Source organism: Crocodylus siamensis, chromosome 2 (assembly GCF_052110815.1).
Source record: "Crocodylus siamensis isolate JL-2025a chromosome 2, ASM5211081v1, whole genome shotgun sequence".
NCBI classification, from domain to species: domain Eukaryota; kingdom Metazoa; phylum Chordata; order Crocodylia; family Crocodylidae; genus Crocodylus; species Crocodylus siamensis.
In genome coordinates this window covers 191,298,036-191,320,136 of record NC_143396.1, presented here as the reverse complement: position 1 = coordinate 191,320,136, position 22,101 = coordinate 191,298,036, and the positions used below count along the sequence as shown (strand labels likewise).

General features: G+C 41.2%; 1 protein-coding gene across 4 annotated transcripts in view; it reads left to right on the top strand.

Annotated features, from left to right (window-relative positions):
- SBF2 (SET binding factor 2) overlaps nucleotides 1-22,101 on the top strand; it is a 491,808-nt gene that overhangs the window by 78,294 nt on the left and 391,413 nt on the right. For all 4 annotated transcript variants that reach the window (XM_090032682.1, XM_090032680.1, XM_090032679.1 and 1 more), the window contains one exon: nucleotides 5,099-5,184. In XM_090032682.1, the coding sequence (XP_089888808.1) occupies nucleotides 5,099-5,184 (86 nt within the window). Of the gene's footprint in view, nucleotides 1-5,098; nucleotides 5,185-22,101 lie in introns of those variants that run through there.

Here is a 22,101-nt window from a genome sequence, read left to right as displayed (position 1 = left end):
ACAAAGCTAGATCCTGCCTTGCCTGAGCCATTTCCCATGCTGTGGCATCAAGCCTGAGCCCAGGCTGGACAGCTCCTCCCCTTTCTCCTCCTCCACCCCATGCACATCCAGATCAAAGCCTCTGCCCCTTCCCACCCCCAACCTCCAGATTAGGGCCTCTTAGCGACCTCTTCCCCACCATGGCCAAATCAGGGATCCCTCCCCCATGTGTCCAGCTTGGGACCAGGCCACTCCTTGCCCCCAGGAGATGGATCAGGGTTGGGCTGCATAAACCCTCATAGCTGGATCTGGCCCATGGGTCAACCTGGCACTGACCTTCTGGTCTGCAGGTTGAAAAGTCTGTGCACCACTGGACTAAGCTATTCTAAACTTTATACGTTCCATTTATTTAGCAGGAAATTTTAAGGACTTCTAAAAAGTTTTTCAGTAACCTTTTGTCTTGTTCTGCTTCAGGTGAGATACCGAGCAAGTGAAGATAACATGCAAATACGAAAAAAAAATCACAGTACTTTTTCTCAATGTTGTTAAAATAAAAAGAGCTTTCAAAAGGATAGTAAAAGAGTAAGAACAGTCCTTCCCCTTATGAACTTTTTCATTTAACTAGTAGTGTTCTGTGAATTTAATGCCTTTAATATCAGGAGTCAGGCCAAACAGCTTTGAAACATTGTTTAAAATGTTTAAGAATTACTATTCCATGAAGGAAGACCTTCTGGAGAAGAAGTACTAAAAGAGCATATTTCATGCAACTCTTTAAGAATTATTAGAGACCTTAGTAAGAGCTTACCTGGAGAGGTATTTTAAAATGTGTAGCACCTAAATAGCACACGTATATCACAAACAGCAAATCTTACTTGCACATGAACTAAATGAGTTCCTATTCCTGAGTGTTAGTGTCTTTTCAGCAGTCTAATTAAAAGCAATCTGGTAGGCAAAGGTAGCCTTAAAACCTATAAAGAAAGAAGGCAGTAAGTTCTTTGTGGCGATATTTTCCTGTAATACATACTTACAAAATTAGTCTGTTTGATATGCAGGGGTCTCAGGCTTCCTATGGAGTCTGAGGCCTAGAGTGGGTATAAGGATACCTGATAAATTCTTTCTGGAACCCTAACTAGTACTATAAGTATAGGGTTGCCTCACTGCTGCAGCTGTTTGCTCTGATGAGGCCTCCCAGTTGATCTCAGTATCTGCTGCTGCTCCATTTACACAGCAGTCCTTTGGACCTCCTTTTCTTTTACCCACAGAAGGTTCTTTTTAGGGATGCGAATGGTGAAACGAATACTTGTTTTACTGATAAGTCCCATGATAACTGGTTATATAGCTTACCGGTTATTGTTTAGCGCAGGGCAGGGCACAGTCCAGCAGGGAGGGGGGGAAAGTAAGTTGCATGGTGCTGCAGCAGGAACTGGAAGGCGCTAGGGCAGGCAGGAGGGAGGATGCAGCGGGGTGCTACTATGTGATGGGAGGGGTGCTATTATTGCTTTACTAGAAGAGATCATACTAGCTTTAGTGAAATAGTTGGAGGTTCCTGCCTTCACCACTGTATACAGCAGTGACTCTCAACTTTTTTGCCTCAAAGTGCCCCTTGGAAAATGGCAGCTGATAGTTTTTCACTTGTTTCTTAACTATAGAAAAATACTAGAGTAATTTTCCTGTTGCATGAACTCAGACCACAACAGGTCAGGTTGTTTTTGACAGATTTCCTAGTTGAAATCTTTGGATTGATTTTGTGCATACTTAACAGTGCTAATACTGTGCGGCACCTTTAAAATAATTTCATGGCCCCTGGCTTGAGAATTGGGCTAAGTAAAGACCTTCAAAAAGCCTGAGCCTGAATTGATTCAATCTTCGCAGGTTAGTCTAAACTGCATAGACTGAACTGAGAAGCAAGTGAATAGACATTCACTTTTGATTCCCCCGGTGAGTGGAGAAAAGCCTAGCAGGGGCTTCTGTGCCCTTGCCAGGCAGACCCTGGCTGGGGTCCTGTGCCGGGGAGGGAGGGGGGATTAATCTTCCCTCCCCCTTTTGCATCAGGTGGCTGTCCTGGGACTGACATCTGGTCATGTCCTTGCTGCTCAAGCTGTGAGCTGGGGAAAAAGCCTGGCAGGGGCTGCTGCACCCTTGCCAGGGAGACCCTGGCTAAGATCCTCTGTTGGGGAGGGGGGGGGGGTTAAATCCCCATCCCTGTCTCCCCCTTTGCCTCATGGGGCTGGCCCAGGGTCTGACCATACCCCCTGCTCCCAAGCAGGGAAAAGCCTAGTAGGGGCTGCAGTCCTGCAGGGTTTCCCACCCTCACCCCATCCTCTTCTCAGCCACCTGGAGCCATAGTAGTGCAAAGTATCCTGAGATGCTGGGAGACTGTGAGTTAACTTGAACCAGGCAGGGGTCTGGGGCAAAGGTTCTTTAAATCGGTTTGACCTTAATCAGTTAAATCTGATACTACATTCAACCAGGGTTATCTTAAACCAGTTTTGACCATTTTGAAAGTGGTTTATGTGCACTGAACTGCTGTTGTTTCAGGTTTAAACTGGTTTCTGATCACTTAAACTGGTTAGTGTATAAATTCTGTTCCTAGTCTTGCTGGCATAGAGGATTGGAAGGAAAGTGCAATCTCTAATTATATATCTGAGTGATGAATGTGTAGGTAATCGCAAACAGTTTTCACAGGTGTGAAGAAAGGAGAGAAGACTCAGGTGTTCAGTAGCTGCAGTATGTTGGAGAGTGTTTAGATTTTGTGTGAGAAACAGGGCAGGGCAGAGGTTGTTGAGAGGTACATTGGTGTAGCAGAGACCAGTTATGCCAAAGACAGGTTGTAAGCTGCTTCTGATCCAAGGAACATTTAGTAAAATAATATTATGGGGGGGGGGGAATAAAATGGAAAAAATTGAAGGATTTATAGGGAGAAAGGAAAAATACATCTTTCTGACCAAGCTGACAAGTTTCTGCCTGAAAAAAGCTGATTCAGAGAGGAAAGGTAATGGGATTTGGGGGCAGACCACAAAATGCCCCTTCAGATTCCTACTGGCTTAAATTAGTGGGTCTTACAAAATTACCACAGTATTTCTAGTCTTACTGTCACTTACCACCACTTGGCTGGGACACAATTTCCTTCTTGTGCTGGACAGTACCCTTACAGATTCTAACTACAGTTATGCTTCCTTCAGTCTACTGCTTGCTTTTGTAGCTGTGCTGTCATGACACTGACTCTGACTCTATCCCTCTTCCTGGCCTGTCACAGTTTTGATTGCAGTTCTTCAATATACTGTCCTGTTTGTTTGACATACAGTAGATTTCAAAGTGCACTGTTTTGGGGTAGGATTGTTCTCTGCAACACTTGGTGATGAATTTACATTACTGCTGTATGGTGACATCTGTTACCACAATATTTTCCACAGTTAGTAGGAAGGTAGTAGCAGAGCTTGGAAAGGGTAGAAACAGACATGGCTAAATGGAGCAGATGACCTTTGCCAGGATGTTTCCCCATCTGTTGTTCTGGTTCAGCTGATCTGCTTCATTGTGGAAAGCAGCCATTGCCCATTGTCCCACAGGACTGGATCCCTGCCACTCCTGGGAGTGTACAAATGGCAGGACCCTGGGCTTCCCTGTTTACAGATGTGCCCCACCTCAGCCAGGCTTCCATGTTTATGTCTCTGCAAACATAGAAGCCGGAGTTTCCGTGTTTGCAGAGACGTGCCCTGAGTCAGGGTATTGCAGGACCTTATGTGCACCCAGGAAATTCCCAGGCTGGGGGATTCCAGGGGCATGTGTCTGCAAGGGGGAAACCTAGTCTGGGGCTTCAGGGGCTTGATCCTGCATAACCCGAGAATGGAAATTCTTGGGACACAGAGAATCAGGTCCCTGAAGGCAGCCGTGGAGCGCTCTCTTGACCCAAAGTAAACAGATGTCTACCATAAAAAAGCAGGTGTGGATAGCACAAAAGCAACATTTGTTTCCAGCTGAAGTGATTTTACCAGTTGTGAACATAATCTTTTCTTTCTTTCTGCCTTAAAAAAAGGTTTATCATCTATAGTAAAGCAAGAAAAATGACATCAGAGGCTGGATCCAGACATGCAGGCACACGTGGTTTGTACTGCTGCAAACCTCTTTGCAGCACCACAAACTGCACAAGTTGCACATTAATCAGTGTACAGCACTGCCAGTTTGCAGTGCCGGGGCAGGCCGGTAGCAAAACACAAATGAACAAAAACCCTGGGAAAAAAGTGGCACAACCTACACCAAAGAGGCAGTGCTGGGACAAATGCAGAGGCAGGGAAGCAGGCAGGCCAGGGCTGCCTGCTCTCTTGTCTCCTTGTGCTGTGGAGCCTCCGTTCTGAGGCACCTTGCACCCCAGCCGACTGCTCCCCAGCTGGCTGGGGTGCAGGGTGCCTCGAAACAGAGGAACAGGCAGCCTTAGGTCAGCTGCTCCCCTATCTCTGCATGCCTGAGCGTGGGGGCTCCACTCCACTGCGCCCCAGCCAGCTGCACAGTGACCCCAGCCAACTTCACACTGCACCCTAGACAGCTGTCTCCACAGTGGAGCCCGTATGCTGAGGTACATGGAGACAGGAAAGCAGCCAGCCCAGGGCTGCTTGCTTCTGTCTCAAGGTACATTGCATCCCAGCCAGGCAGGGAGCAGCTGGCTGGAGCACAGGATACCTCAGTATGGGGGCTCCACAGCACACGGTGATCCATCTCCCCATCTTCATGTGCTGCTCCCTGGCTGGCCAGTGGTGCTTCAGTGTAGGGAATGCCTGTGTCCCAGCCAGCTCCCCCCTGCAGCATGTGAAGCAGCAGAACCCTGTATCCCGCTGCAAAGAACATGGGCAGGGGCATGCATTGCAGTACAAAGTAGCAGCAGAAATTTGTGCTGCTACTACTTGTGGTGCTGCAGAGGCGCACCCCTGCTTGCATGGACCTGGCCCCAGAGTCTTTATTTTATTTTGTTTTAATTTTAAACCAGAGTAATAGCCTACTGCTAACAATGCTTGTGTTATGGGATTTATTCTTGCATAAATACAGTGTGATATTTATTATAGCATTTTCTTTCAGTAAATTATTTAGTTCGGTCTGATTTCATGTGTTAATTTTTATCTTGTGTTAGGCTCGGCAGAAGGCTTGGGGAAAATTATTCAGAGGTTTCCTCAGAAGGATTGGAATGACACTCCTTTCCCACAGGGAATAGAGTTGGTAAGTTCATGTCAGCTTGCTTGCTTGCTTGCTTTCTTTTCTTTTTTTGAAACTAACTACTTTAGGATAGATCCTGGCAACTGATCTGCCTTGATGAAATCATATGTACGACCCTCTAGGCTGATATGTTATCGAAGGCAACTGAGTAGGAAGGAAGATAATGCTTTCAGGAGAATCATTTTGGCTGGCAAAAGATAAAGGGGAAAGAAAATCATGTCCACTTAAGCTAGGGACAAATATTTATTACATATAAACCAGTGCAAGTGATTAGAAACCAGTTCAAATCTCTAGCACAACAGAAGTTCACTGCACATAAACTGCTTGCAAAATGGCTGAGACCAGTAAGATTAGATAAACCTGGATGGATGTAGTATTAGACTTGACTGTCTTAAATTGCTTTATTGAACTTCTGTCCTAAGTCCCCTCCAGATTCAAGTCAACTTGTAGTCCCCCAATATCCCCTGATGCTTTGCACCTCCCCCTGCAAATGCCCCTTGCAGGGTGGGCTAACCTTGCCTAAGCTGTCCGCTCCAGCTGAGCATGGAGGCGTAGTTTCTTAGTAGCTAGGATTAGGAGGGACCTGAACAAATCATCTAGCCTGACCCCCTGCCACAGGCAGGAATGAATGCTGGGTCCACAAGACCCCAGACAGGTGATCATCCAACCTCCTCTTGAATTTGCCCAAGGTTGGGGCGAGGACCACTTCCCTGGGAAGTTGGTTCTAGATTTTGGCCACTGTAACTGTAAAAAATTGCCTTCTGATCTCTAACCTAAACCTATTCTCCATCAGTTTATTACCACTGTTCCTTGTCACCCCAGATGGTGCTGGGGAGAAAAGGGCTCTACCTATTTGCTGTTGCTCTCCCCTGATGAGTTTGTAGGCAGCCACCAGGTCCCCGCTCAGCCTCTTCTTGCTGAGGCTGAACAGGTTCATGTCCCTCAGTCTCTCCTCGTAGGGCCTGTCCTGCTGCCCTCTCACCAAGCAGGTGGCCGTCCTCTGAACCCTCTCCAGGCTGGCCACATCCCTTTTGAAGTGTGGTGCCCAGTACTGCACGCAGTACTCCAACTGCGGCCTGACCAAAGTCGCATAGAGGGGGAGTATCACCTTTCTGAACTGGCTTGAGATGCACCTTTGGATGCATGACAAGGTATGGCTGGCCTTGCTGGCTGTGGTCTGGCATTGGCGGCTCATGTTCATCTTGGAGTCAATAATGACTCCAAGATCCCTTTCTGCCTCTGTGCTTTCAAGAGGGGAACTCCCTAGCTTGTATGTATGCTGTGGATTCCTTCTCCCAAGGTGCAGCACCCTGCATTTGTCTACGTTGAACCCCATCCTTTTCTCGTCTGCCCACTTTTGTAGTCTGTCTAAATCTAGTTGCAGCCTCTCTCCCTTCAAGTGTGTCCACCTCACCCCACATCTTAGTGTCATCAGCAAACTTGGACAGCATGCTTTCTACCCCCTCGTCCAAGTCACTGATGAAGCTGTTAAACATGCGGGTCTGAGGATGGAGCCCTGGGATACCCCACTGCTCACATCTCGCCAGTTTGAGTACAGCCTGTCCACCACTACTCTCTGGGTGTGCCCCATCAGCCAATTTTTTTACCCATCCAACTGTGCAGGCATCAATGCCACAGTCGCTTAATTTATTGAGGAGGATGGTGTGAGAGACAGTGTCAAAGGCCTTCTTAAAGTCCAGAAAGACTACGTCTACGGCGATACCATCATCCAAGGATTTAGTTACATGGTCATAAAAGGCAATCAGGTTGGTCCGGCAGGACCTGCCTTTGATGAACCCATGCTGATTGTTCCTGAGCATGATCTCCCCTGCTGGCCCCCCACAGATGTGCTCCTTGATGATTCTCTCCAAGATCTTCCTGAGCACCAAGATGAGGCTTACAGGCCTATAGTTACCTGGGTCCTCCTTCCTCCCCTTCTTGAAAATTGGGACCACATTAGCTAGTTTCCAGTTCCCTGGCACCTGGCCAGATGACCATGAATGCTCATACTGCCAGGCTAAGGGCTCCATGATGACCCCTGCCAGCTCCCTCAACACCCTTGGGTGGATGGCATCTGAACCTGCAGATTTAAAAATGTCTAGCTCTTCCAGAAGATCCCTAACTACATCTGCGCTGACTGAAGGCCTGACAGAGCTATCCCCAAGATTGTCCCTACCTCTGGTAGGTGGGATGTCCCGGTCCCTGTTCAAGAAAGCAGAGGCAAAGAAACTGTTAAAAATATCAGCCTTCTTGTCTGGCGTAGCCACAAGATTACTGTTTGCGTCTTGCAGGGGCCCTACATTGCCTGGTGCCCTCTTCTTGCTCCCAGTGTGCTTGCTCTAGCATGCTCTAGTGCCCCCCAGCTTCTGGCCTGGGCCACTGCAGGCATGTGTTTGCATTTCAGGAATCAAAACTGTAGACTATCCTGTGAAGGTTGAATTAATTCAGACTCAGATTTTTTGACTGTCTGTTCTTAGCCTTAGAGAAATAACTGAAATGAAAAAAAATAGAATGACTACTAAATATGGTAGCTAGAAAGCTAAACATTCATTTATTTTAAAGACCTGTTTCCTCTTGCAACTAAGTTTATAGGCAGCTGCATTATTAGAAGTACTTTCCATTCTAATTCAGCTTCTCTTCCAGTGCCAATATACAAATATATATTAATAATTCTTTAAAAGTAACTGAGCTAGTTTGAAGAAAAAGGGTTTTAAATATGTAATGCATGTTTGTTTCTTTGCAGAATAAATGTTTAATATGCAGAATATTTAGATTTCTTAATTGTTATCTTTAAGTATTGCAGAAAATTATTTTTGCCTCTAAAAGTATGGAAAAGGTTAATGATGATGATGACTTAGACCATATAATAGTACTGTATAGTGGAAGGCTTATTAGTAAATGATTATTCAAGTATATATTAGTGTGTGTGTGTCTACATTAATAATGCATTCAGTGGTTACACCTCAGTGGCTGAAGGAAAAGACTTGTAGGTGTTCATTATAGCTTGTTAGACATTGTTTTGATTTTAGTTACTGGCTGAATATTGTCTCTTTAGGGCTAAAATATTTTTAATTTAAACCTCAACATTTATCAGAAACAGTAGAATTGAATGTGTATAGAGGTGCTATAGAGCTACAGATGGTAAATAGCTTAAGTCTTTTGGATTTTTTTTGGGGGGACGCAGTAAGAATAGTAGACAAAGAATGATATTAATTTATAAATGAGTAATGCCATATTTTTATATGCCAAAAGGCCAGTAGGTGCTATCATGATTAATCTGACTGTCCTGCATTATACAACCCCAGAATTTCATGGTGATTCCTAATTTTTCTTCACAGCCACAGCTTTTTAAGGTTCAAGTCTTCAGTATTAAGTATGATCTGCGCAACTTTTTTTGTATTAAAGGCACGTGTTTAAGTGTTTCTCCTCAGCTTTCTACTGTTACATTTAAGTTGGTTGGTTCTAGAGTAACAGAAATGTTGCAACATTTTTCAATACCGAATTGAGAGAACTTGCTGTGATTCTTGTAATATAAATAATAGTGATATTTTATTTTGGAGAATGGACCATGTAAAGAGCAAAAAAGAGCTAGGCTGCTTACCTCAGTGTCTGAATAATGAACAATGATAGTGTTAATTTTACCAGTTTAGATAAAATAGGCATTACTCTAACATGGTCTTATAAGGAGCATTTTAACACAATTGAGGAATGTTTTCTTTTGTTAGTTCCTGATTCAAAAGCACTTTAGTCTGTTTCTGCATTTTCTCAAATTTATGTAGCTTTCAACGGGATAACTATGACCTTCAGATTTTGAACATAGTAGAGCATATTCATTTGGAACATATTTTCTATATCTTGTAAAAATTACAGTGTCAGAGAAATGTTTTTATAGAGGAAGTCCAAGAATCTAGATTTAGGAATACTTGACTTGAGCATAAGCTAATTAGATTCATGAGAACCAAAGTTTGGTAAAAAAACAATCCAATCTATAAATCCAGTATATGTAGAAGTATATTGGGGAAAACCCCTCCACCTCACAGTGCTTTCTGTAAAACAGATTCTCAAATGTTGACAACTATGAATAAAACAGGGACAATTCTCTAAACCATCTTGGTCATTTTTTTCTAATAGTCAGGTATTAGGTAGTCAGGTGTTAGGTATTAACATGGTGTTTATGTTTGCTGAATTTACCTGTCTGAATGGCTCTTGAGCAGGTGCTTTCCAAAACGGTTCAGATCACTGAGAATATACTGTACTGCTTATTTGCTTTATTTGCCTTTGTGAAGAATGTTAAGATTTGTGTACATTCACAAACATTTACAGTGAGAAAATAAAATAAGTCTTGTTTATGAAAAAGGTAAAAAAAAAAGGATTATGTTTTGAAGGCCCAAGTTTTGAGTAACTTGACCACATCTTATACAATGAGACTTGGGCATATTTTGAAATAGGGGGACAAGCTAACTCACGCTTTGGGTATTTTGGCAATGTTCATGCTTCTGACCATTTTATCATATAATTTGGCTTTTAAGTAATGTTAAATTTATTTTGACCTTTTATTGTTGAAGCACTTGAGAAACCACAATCAGGATTGAAATACAGTATGGTCTGTGCTACAAAAAGGCTATTTTCACTCCAGAATGCTTCAGTTGAAAGCACGACTATTTTTACTTGAGGATAATTTGGTGACGTTTTTCTCTGGCTTTCAAGAGAAAAAGACAAATGGTACAACACTTTATAGTCAAAATACAGCAAAGCGTAAGTCCAGCAGGAGAGGAGGAAAATATGCATTATGCCTATTCACATGGCCACAAACCAGTTGTGTGGGCCACAATCCTGCCCCAGTTTTGTGCTGCGGAAAAAGGAAGATTTCACGTTCTCTGAATTGTTTCTGAGAGTCTGCATGTTTTACCTAGAAATGTGGTCATGCATATAATAAATGCTGTCTCATTATTGATGTGTATTTGTTTGGGTATGTTACTGAATGGAGAATAATGAAAATTAACTGTGGAGGATGAAACAGGGTACTTGTACCCTGCAGTGAAATGAATTAGAGCCTTGCTTGGTAGCCAGCTATTTCTATGGCTCAATACAGGAGGAAGAAATTGGTGCAAATTCGTTCATGTGAAAAATTAAACTCGATTTTCTTAAATAGTTTGTTGCTGTTATAGCATGGAGGAAATCAGTACTACCTTTCATTGGCTTATTGATAAAGAGTGGTTTTACTGATGTATGTAAAACGGAAGTTTAAAAAGTTGAGGAACAGAACTTGAAACAGTATAAGAAAATGTAATATTACAACCTCTAGGCTCTTCTTTCAATGTACATTCCTTTCAGGTTTCTTGCTGAATAGCTTTTTCTTATAAGAGCTGGAATAGTGGTATTTTAATTCTTCATTTAAAAATCAAAATTAGGGGTTATTTACTGCTACATACGCATATCTTATATAAAAATGCTAATTTGTTAGCCAAGGGGTATATAGCATACTATCAAGTGAAGAATGCTAGTTTGAAAAACAGATTTGGTACTTCATTCCTACTTTTGAAGGAACTACATTTGGCTGGGGAAAGAGGGAGCCTAATTTTGAGAACCCTTCTCGGAAATGGAAGGAACAAAGGTAACAGATTTAATCATAGAATCACAGAATCACTGAGTCAGAAGGGACCTAGACAGATCATGAAGTCTGACCCCCTGCCATGGGCAGGAAGGAGCACTGGGGCTGGTAGGGGTCATAAGACCCCAGCCAGGTGCCTGTCCAGTCTCCTCTTGAAGATCTCCAGGGAAGGTGAGAGCACCACCTCTCTGGGAAGCCTATTCCAGGCTCCGGCCACCCTTGCTCTGAAGTAGTTCTTCCTAATATCTAACCTAAACCTATCGTCCCTCAGCTTGTGGCCATTGTTCCTGGTGACTCCAAGGGGGACCCTGGTGAACAGACTTTCCCCGAGTCCCTGCTGGTCATCCCTGCTAAGGTTGTAGGCAACCACAAGATGCCCCCTCAGTCTCCTCTCGCGGAGGCTGAAGAGATTCAGGTCCCTCAGCCTCTTCTCATAGGGCTGGCCACGGAGGCCCCCAACCATATGAGTGGTCTCCTCTGGACCCTCTCCAGGTTCTCCACGTCCCTCCCAAATTGCGGCACCCAGAACTGGACACGGTACTTCAGCTGCGGCCTGACCAGTGCCGCATAGAGGGGGAGCAAGACCTCTCTGGACCTGTTAGTGATGCCCCTGTTGATGCAGGACAGGATGTGATTGGCTCTGCCTATTGCTTCTTCGCACTGGAGACTCATATTCATCCTGGAGTCAATCCTGACTCCAAGATCCCTCTCTGCCTCTGTGCTGCCGAGAGGGTCAGCCCCTAACCTATAACCATAATGCTGGTTCCCTCTCCCCAGGTGCAGCACCCTGCACTTGTCCTTGTTGAACCGCATCCTGTTCAGATCTGCCCACTTCTCTAACCTATCCAGGTCTTCCTGGATGCGGTCCCTGCCTGTCGGTGTATTCACTTTACCCCACAGCTTGTGTGACTGTCATCAGTGAACTTGAATAGGGTGCACTCCACACCCTCGTCCAGGTCGCTAATGAAGATGTTGAATCGCACCGGCCCAAGGACCGAGCCCTGGGGGACTCCGCTGCTCACACCCTCCCAGGTCGACATTGACCCGTCCACCACCACCCTCTGGGTGCACCCCTGGAACCAGTTTGCCACCCATGTGACGGTACATTCATCAGTGAGTGTCACAGTCCCTCAGCTTGCCCACCAGAATTGGGTGGGACACTGTGTTGAAGGCCTTCTGGAAGTCCAAGAAGATGACATCAATATCCTCCTTCATATCTATGCTCTTTGTTACCTGGTCATAGAAAGGGACCAGGTTAGTTAGGCAGGATTGGCCTTGCACGAACCCATCTTGGTTACCCCTCAACATCACTTCCCCTGCAGGGCTCTCACAAATGTGGCCCTTGATAATTTTTGAGAGGGACTTTCCTAACTCAACATGAGTCACTGTTTACAGTGCTTTTTGAGCAGTATGCAAGGTGAGGAAAGAGTAATCAATGGGATATAACTTTACTTACCCATTTACTAGCTTTCATTTGTCTCCTAAGAACTGTTTTATAAAGTGCCTCAGTTTTTTGTAAAAGTCAGCATTACACAATATTATTGCCATTTAATTTTTAAAAAATAACGGGTTAAAATAGAATATACTCTATTTCTACATTTTTTAGTTTTAAGTGTTTGATTAAAAAATAATTGATATTAAAGAGCTTGTCTTGAAAAAAGGTTTTATCTTGAAATGTTTCTTTGTAATCTTCTTTTCAGTGAATGAAGCAGAATACTGAATGTAAGAGAGTGTTTGCTTAACCCAAGAAAAATGGGTTCTATTTAAAATGTCAGTATGGCTCTGAAGAGAAAAACTTATTTGGTACTTTTTAGCGATAAGAATAGAATGTTTGGCGCAATCACTTCTCTTCTCTCTTCTTATAGTTATTTTTATCAGGTCTCTTATGTTATAAAAAAGTATGAGAAACCACAAACAAGCACACAAATGAATCCGAGTTAATTTTAGTGAGTGATACACAAGGCAGAAAAAGAATAATTTTGCAGAGTCATTCTCTGCCTCCCCCGTTAACATTATTGGAGAGTAAAGCTGGCAATGCATACATATGGCGTGGTATTTTCATATTTTTGCTACTCCTTCATTTTTTATTTATGTTTCTTATAGTCATCTCCTCAATGGAAGGAAAATAAATTTACTCCTTGTGGGGAAAAACAAATTTTGGTGAAAAATAACTATCAAGCCTCTCCATTGAATTTTTTTTTTAAAGAAGCCTTTAAAATGTGTTTTTAATAAAGATATGCTTTGTGGAGATAAATAGGTTTGAACTATACCTTATAAAGTAAGAAAACACCCTGAAGCCTCTCTCCTGTTTTGATTCTGAAATTGTTGTTGAAAGTAATTTCTAGTAACCCCAAATCATTTAAATAGTTTAGACTAGTTTAGTTTTGCATACAACACTGATTACAAAGTTATTTTAACACAGTTGGGATATTTAAGAGAGCTAGACATTTTAATATATTAAAATAAAATTAAGATTGAATGGCTATTTGAGCATTTTATACTCCCAAACACACAAGTTTTGTTGAAATTCAGAAATTTAGGGTTTTGCTTTTTCATTATAGTTTAAGAATAGTATATGCTTCCTACTGGATAGTTTTGGCCATCTTCCAGAAGGTACTCTGGAAGCAGCTATTTTTGATTGGATTTGTGCAATCAAGGAGGACTGATTTGTGACTCTGAATGTGTAAAGTGATTTGGGTGAAAGTGACCACAAGATGGTACATTTTATAATGATAAGAAAAAGAAGTGAGATCAGCACAAGAAGAAAAATGAGCTTCTGAAGTAGACATATGCAAAACGGAGCGATGAAGGAAGTAGAGCTTCCTGAGAAAATAATCTGACAGATCAAGGGATGTTAAGGGACTTGATAATTACCAAGACTTTATAAAATACCCAATTATATCCTATCTCGTTGTAGAAGGAAAATAGGAAGCAGAATAGAAAACCCAGATGCCTACATCAGGAGATAAAAATAAAAACATGAGATTTACTTAAAAAAGACAAGAATGCAAGTATGGATGACTGTAAAGCAATAGCACAAACGTAGGGATTAATTCAGAAAGGGTAAGGCACAAAATGAATGCAACTAACAAGGAATTTGCAAATTAACAAGAAAATGTTCTATAAATACATTAGAAGTGAGAGGAAAACAAGGAAAATGTAGGTTTATTATTTAACAGGAAGGAGAGCAATAATATGTTTTGGAGAAGGCAGATATTCATGATTTGAAAAAAGTCTGCTTGTTTCTGTCTTCAGAAAAAAGTATAATTGTGACTAGATGTTTAAAATATATTGTAACAAGGAGATAGGCAAGTAGGCATGGATAAGAAAAAAGAATAGATTAAAGAATATTTAGATAAGTTATATGGATTCAGGTTGTATTTTAGAAACTAGCCAAAACAATCTCTGAATTACTAGGCTATGGACAGACATTCAGAAAGCCTGATCTTGAATTGATTCAATTCTGGTAGGTTAGTCTAATCTGGTTAGGCTGAACCAGTTTGTAACCAGACAGACATTCTCTCTGGACTGAGGAAATTCAGGCACATGCCTGCAGTGGCTCAGGCTAGAAGCTGGGGGGCGATAGAGCAGCCTTCCCTTCCACAGTGCTGGGGGGGGGAGCATGGCCAGGCTCCTCAAGACCTTTGATTAGGGAGGTCTGCCTGCATCATCCCAGGCTTTTCCCCGCTGGCTGCTCAAGGAGCGGGAGTGTTGTGAGACCCCAGCCACCTGCTAGCACTCTGAGGCAAGGTGGGTATGCAGTGCATGCATTTGTTGATGATATGGAGCTTTTCAAGCTCCCTCCCTGCTGCTTATATTGTCTGCAGCAAACTGACAGGTGAGCAAGTCAGCAGGGGGCTGATAAGTGTTAATCACCCCATCAGCAGAACAATAGCCTCTCTCCATTAATTCAAACTCTTCTTAAACAGCTTACTAGCTTGCCTGTTGATTAGCTCCAAAAAGCCCTAAGCGGTTCTGTCTGTCTTTGCCAGTGAAATTTGAGACACTCACACACAGACACCTCTCAGCATTAGCTAGCATACCACATGCCTAGGATCCATGTTGTGGGAGATGGGAGGAAGGGAGGGATTCCTGCTTGAGCAGCAAGGAGTGGGGAGGTAGGGCAGGGTGAAGCCAGGCAGACCCTGCTGTGCCTGCGATCTCTGCTGGAGCTCCAGCCAGGGAGCAGAGGGAAGGGGCCAACTCTGCTATGGAGCAGAGAGCCCCATCCAGCACAGAGAGTGTGTTGGGATGCTGGGGGAGTTTGGTTTATCTTAAACTAGCAAGGGGTCTGGGCCAGACGTTGCATAAACCAGTTTGAGCCAAATCAGTTAAGTCTGATAATGCATTCAACCAGGTTTACCTCAAACTAGTTTCAGCCATTTTTAAAGTGGTTTATGTGCACTGAACATCTGTTCTGTAACAGGTTTAAACTGGTTTCTGCTCACTTAAACAGGTTTATGTGTATTGCCTGTCCCTAGCCCTAGTGGTTGCCTTTTGAGAACTTATGGAGGATGGGGAAGGTCCCACACTGCTAGATAAGGGCAAATGGAGTACCTATCTCTGTAAATGGGGAAAACAAAGTTGTGGGAACTACAGACCAGAAAAAATATGAACAGAGTATTGAATAATCCATTTATCAGTACCTTGAGGATAGAAAGGTGACTGAAAACACAGAAACATGAAAATAAATCATGTCCAATCTAATTTGTTCTTTGACAAGATAACTGGTGGATAAGGGGGAAGCAGTAGTACTGTGATATCTTGACTTTCGTAAGGCTTTTGATACTGGTATAACATGAGATTTGTATATGCAAACTTGGTAAATATGGTTTAGAGAATATTGCAAGAGAGCTGCACATGTGGTTTGAAAAGCCTTACTCAACGTGAAGTTATCCGTATAGCAAACTGTGGAGGGCATTTTATATGGACTCTTTCAAGAGTGTCTTGGGCTTGGTTCTGTTCAGCATTTTTATTAATAACTTGGATGATGGAATGGAGAATATATTTTAAATATATAGATGACCAAATTGGGTGGGGGGTTGTAAATGTTTTGCACGGCAGGATTAAAATTCAAAATAATTTTGAGATATTGGAAAGATGGTTTGAAATTAACAAGATGAAATTCAATTGAGAAGAGTGGAAAGTGTTCTGCTAGGTAAAGAGTAATTAAATGTCCAAATACAAAACTGGGTATAATTGGCTAGCCAGTAGTACTACAGTGAAGGACCTGAGGGGGTTTATGGTGGACAGCAAACTGAAGGAGTCAGAAATATGATGCTGCTTGCACAGGGTAAATATCGTTCTGTGATTCAGGAGCTGGTTATTTCTTTCAGCTCTGCACTGGTAAGACATTAGCTGGAGTATGGTGTCCACAGACCATGCTTTAAGAACATGTAGACAAACTGGAGAAAGTTTGGGGGAGAGCAGCAAGAATGATAAAGAATTTAAACACATGACCTATGAGGGAAAGTTGAAGATAATTGGTTTTGTTTAGTTTAGAAAAGAGCAGATTTGAGGTAGAACCTGATAAGTCTTTCATTGTTTGAAAGGTTGCCATAGAGAAAATGGCAATTCTCCATATACACTTGGGGAAAGAGTAGGAGAAATTAGCTGAATTTGCAGCAAGGATAATTTAGGCTAGATATTAGGAAAAACATTCTGACACAAATGGTGTGGCACACTGAAACTCTCTATTTAAGGTTGTAGCATTTCCTTTGTTGGAAGATTTTAAGAATGAGTAAACCCGGACTGTGTAACTTCTAAGGTCTTGGGGGCTGTCCACTGTATAGGCTATACCAGTGCATTTTGCTGATGCTTCCACCAAACCACTGCTGAACACGGGGTGTGATTCCTACCTCCATCGTTTCCTTCTCCTCCCCCCCGTCCCAACTGCACCTCCAAGTATGGCCTCATACTCACCCTCAGTTCCCTGTGCTGCTGCACTGCCCCACCACCTGGGGCAAAGGCAGGAAGCAGCAGCCAGATGAGGGGTGGGGGGAACCTGAAGATCGGCTGCTATTGCAACTAAAGCAGTGGGAGTGGAGCAGCAGCTGAGTGAGAGCCTAGGATGTCTCATTAACTGCTTGAGGACTGTGAATTGGATAGCCTTGGGTTAGACAGACATCTTTCAGGGATGTTCTAAGTTTGCTTGGTTCTTATTCAATGTGGAAATTGAAGTAGATGATCTCTTGAAATCGTTTGCAGCCTACATTTATATATTTTCTGAAAGCTAAGATTAGAAGAAAAGTTCAAGTAATCAGTTAATTTTATTATTCAAAATCTTTTCTGCGGAGACTGGGAAAAATGTTTTTAGGTTGGGAGAAGCCAGGAGGTAGTAGGAGAATATGAGTGGCTCATACTGGACCCTGGGAACAGACAGTTTGAATATGAATTCCAGTTCTTAGAAGGGGATACTGAGCATGAGAGTCTATACTTTAAGATTAGGGAAGAGACTTCAAAATTGGGGGAAAGGGGAAGAGGAGGATGCCTTGGTTCTCGTCAGACTCCAAAGGCTTAAAACACCCATTGCTCCTGTGGCTAAGTCCCGTGACATTAGTCTGACAAACAGCAGCCAGGGAGTGCTCAGTCAGATGTTGGAGTTCTCTTATGTTTAAAAAAAAAATTGCTAAGTGAAAATTTAGACTGATTATGGTAGGTGGACAGAAAGATAGTGAGAGAATTTCCCTGAGTCTTCACTCAAATGTCTTTTGTGGCTGATAATGACTCCGAAGAAGAATATCCACAGTATTCTTTAGGTCTGTCATAAATGTTACTTCTTCAACATAATTTAAATAGTATGCTAAGCATCCATAACATCAATTTACTAAAATTCATATTTATTTTTATTGTCTGACAGAATGATAAAGATCTCCTAGTCATAATTTCTTCTGTGCTGTGATAACGTAAGATAGTTTCTTTAGGAAGTTGCTGTTTTACTTTTGTACGCAAATGATTCTGCTAACAGGTCAAGTAGTGAGGGCTTGATCTTGTGCTAAGCAACAAAGTTTATAATGGTAATTTGAGTTTATTGCCCCCAAATTTTACTTACATATATTTCAGACAAAACAATTTACATATCTGATTTCTAATGATACTTTGAAATACACTATAAAAGCTGTTATACAGGCTGTAGAACTTTTAAAAGCAAGCATATTTGAATTAATACATAATAACTATGTAATTCTAACAAATTGTTCTATAATTTTTTTTGAGGAAGGCTTTTTACTGGTTAAACAAAATTGTCACTTTTGATTCCTATTTGGTTTCAGGTTTTAGATGATCCATTAAGCCAATTATTTAAGTCTTTAGTTTACGAAGTAAACTATGAAATCTGGTAGTACTGAAATGGTGTTTTTGCCATAATGGTTCAAGAAATATACAAAGATTGAGTTAAGAACAGCTGTCTAAATAATTTTAAAGAATAGCTGAATTCTGGTTCTTTTACATTTTTCTAAAATTAAAACTGCAAAACTCATTGGTATTTGAAGGGTTAGAAAATTTTGTGATGATGACGTCTTTGGTGCACATCCAGGAAACTTGAGTATGGGAACAATGTTGTTTTTCATATTCTTGGACTAATCTTGCGTCTCTTCATTGTTAGCAGGTTACACTGGTAGTTCATGGGAGGGAAAAGGCAAGAAGACAACACGGTTTAACTTCTTCTGGTGGCTGTCTTAAGGACATGCTGAATACTGGAAAAACTTTTTAGTAATGATGCCACAGAAAATTCCACTGCAATATCAGCTTTTGTGTAAAGAAGGAAGATGGTGAAAGGGTTATGGCTGCAGACAGGAAAATCAGAATTAGGTGAAAACTAATAGTTAGCTTTATGAGTGATCATTAAAGAACAAAGAATCTCATGAGCATGCCTTTTATATTTTAGATTTCTATAATCAAATCTATGAAACTCCTGAAACAGGAATGAAATGAGTCAGAGGATATGTGAAAAACTTACTATTGCCTCTCTTCTGCTTCAGTAAAAATAGGAAACTATGCCTGATGGGAGAAAAAAACCAATATATTTTCCTTGAATTTATTTCCTTTAACTCTATAATTAGAGTTAAAGGAAATAGATTAAACTAAAAGAAAAAAGCTCCACGTTTTTATCTTTGTGGAGGCTGGTGCTTCCAAATTAGTTCACTGAGGTTTTAAACTTCTTGCTGCAATTAGTCATTTCAGCCTACAAACTATAATCATTATGGTTGGTGAGAAGTGAAGAAATTATACCTCCATTTTCACCTCCTAGCTCTCAAGCTGTTTCTTATCTTTGAACTTTATGTTGTACATAAACTAAAGATTAACCTTTTTCCTCCAAATCTTAATATACATGGACAATATAAATAAGAATTGTAGCCTTTTTGATTATATATGTTGTTGTTTTTTATATGCTGATAATTAAAACTGATTGAAAGGATTTGCTGCAGATCTTCGGTAGATATAATGCTTGCTGAAGAAAAGGCATGCAAGGAGCTGATTTAAGATTGAAATTGAATACTTTATAGGGTGTCTAAATAATGTGGCTAGGGATCATATATTGGAGTGATTAATCCTGCTTTGATGGGCGGAAGGTGTGGATGACATAATAGGTCTTTTTCCATTCTTGTTTTTTATGGTGTTTTGTGAAACAGAATAATAGATATTAAAGAAGGGAATGACCTATGCCTGTTTCATAAGAGTGCAAATACTTTGGAGATGGAGGACTTTTAGGTCATCTAATGATACCTTTTCTTTTGCTTTTCCCAGTCTAGATTGAAATGATATGTTAGTGTGTAAAAATTGTGCGACAGGACAAAGTGAGCCACTCTAGGTTGTTTGGAGAATACCTTTTGTAGAAAAGTTGATTATCCTCATTCAGCTCCTGCTTTTCAACACTTATTACATAATTTTACAAGCAAACACATTTTTTTAAAGTTATATCTTAATTTATCTCAGTTCATCATCTGCCAGATGGAAAGTCTATTAAGACTATATCTTGTAAAATTTTAAAATACAGCATTTTAGCAATTTGTGCTAAAATGTTTGATCATTGTGCACTGTTAACTGTAACTTTGAATTGTATGTAAACTTAAGTGGAAAGATTATTATTTAAATTATTTTTGGTATGTATTTTATTTTATGTATATGCAGGTTTGTATAAAAAACATAATGGACCAAATTCTACCAAAATTTATACCCTGAAAAAATCTATTGAAGTCACAAGTGTTAGAAACAGATTTTGCCATTGTTTCAACTGATGAAATAAACTAGATTGTCTTCAGGACACCAAGATTACAGGAGCAACTTCTAATGTCATTGAGGATAGATGGTGTAGCTCTTTAAGGTATCCTGTCAAATGAACCTTTTTGTATCGGATTCTGTTCAAATAATATCTAAAATCTGTCCTTGTAAGAGAAATGAGGAAATTTTCCTGTTCTTTACTTTACCCATGCATCTTTCCTAAGGAGTGCATAACATATTATAATATAATATTTTTGGTTCAGTGCAAAAACTTCCAAAAGTGAGCCACTGCAAGTGATTATAAAATTTCTGTACTACTTCATGTTCTACACGCTTATCACAGAACGTTACTGCTTACTGTCATAAAAGTTTTCCCACTTGTCAAGAAGTTTGTTTTATTAAAATTGAAGACAAGGGAGAGAATAAATATTTGTATAGGCATGATACTAACAATTTTTACTTCCTTCATTACTTCATGTTGGAAAGTGACAGCATTATACAGTTCTCTTTTTTCCTCATTTCCAAGAACTACTGATCATAAAGGCATAATGGGGAAAAAAAATTATTTTAACACCTCAGCATTTTTCAGTTCCTCAACTTGCTGCCAAAAGTGGTTTTGGCTGGGAGTGTGACAAATAAAAGAATGTTAGCACATTAAAAAAATTCTCTGAAACTTTCTAAACACAACATAATGTGGATAGATTCTGTGTGGATTTTAAAAACACCATGTTTTCTTGCACACAGCATGATCTTGAATAAGATGGGCAGAATGGAAAAAAAAAAGATATTTCCTTCCATTTTATTTTTATTCTAAAAAATTGATTGTGTATAGTTGTATTAAATCCTGACCCTTCCTTTTTTTTTTCTTTCAGAAGATCTATCCATTTTGGCTTTTGCACACTAGAAACTAAAATGCTTTATCCAAATTTGTATTAGGTAATGTTACAAACCTACCCCAAAAGTAGGAGTATTTTCGGGTGCTCATTAAATGTCATGCAAAGATATTTTCCTGAATTACATTTACTAATATAGTGTTTGGTTTGTATTTGTAGCTAATGTTAAGCTGTGTTTAGTTTTTATCAGTTTTATGTTTGCATAAACTACGGTATTTGATGTGAATTTATTCTGTGTTTTTCAAATCTGCCTGGGGTTGGGCAGTATGATAATGATAAAGTTAAGTGTTACTTTCTAGACAATATTATTCCCATATCCTAGGGATAATGACTGAGAATGTGCAAAGCTATTCATATTGGGTGTGTATGTGAGCCAAGACCCATCCACAGACAGACAATGGGAGTTCTTTCAAAGGAAAGAAGCAGTATTTGGGAAGAAGTCTAATCAAAGGCTTTTTGAAGATAGTGAGAGAGATCACGCGCATGATCAGAGGTCAGGAAAACAGATCTTACGATGACAGGCTGAGAGCCATGGGACTCTTTAGCCTGGAAAAGCGTAGGCTCAGGGGTGATCTGATGGCCACTTATAAGTTTATCAGGGGTGACCACCAGGATCTGGGGGAATGTTTGTTCACCAGAGCGCCCCAAGGGATGACAAGGTCGAACGGTCACAAACTCCTGCAAGACCGTTTCAGGCTGGACATAAGGAAGAATTTCTTTACTGTCCGAGCCCCCAAGGTCTGGAACAGTCTGCCAGCGGAGGTGGTTCAAGCACCTACATTGAACACCTTCAAGAGTAAATTGGATGCTTATCTTGCTGGGATCCTATGACCCCAGCTGACTTCCTGCCCTTTGGGCAGGGGGCTGGACTCGATGATCTCCCGAGGTCCCTTCCAGCCCTGATGTCTATGAAATCTATGAAATCATATCTCTCTGGAATAATTGATAACTTAAGATATCTGTGACCCAGAGGCTGCATACAGCCCTGGAGGGCTTAATTTGTGGCCCCTAGGCTCCCATCTAGCTGCTGTTCTTCCCATCGCTCTCACTTTAGCTGCAGCCAGGGCCTTTGGCCTGGCTTGACTTCTCTGACTGTCACTTCCTACTCCTGCTTCTGGGAAAGGGTGGGGTGGCATACTGTACCACAGTGCAGCTTACCATGCTGAGATATCAAAGTACTAATGCTTGGGACACCTG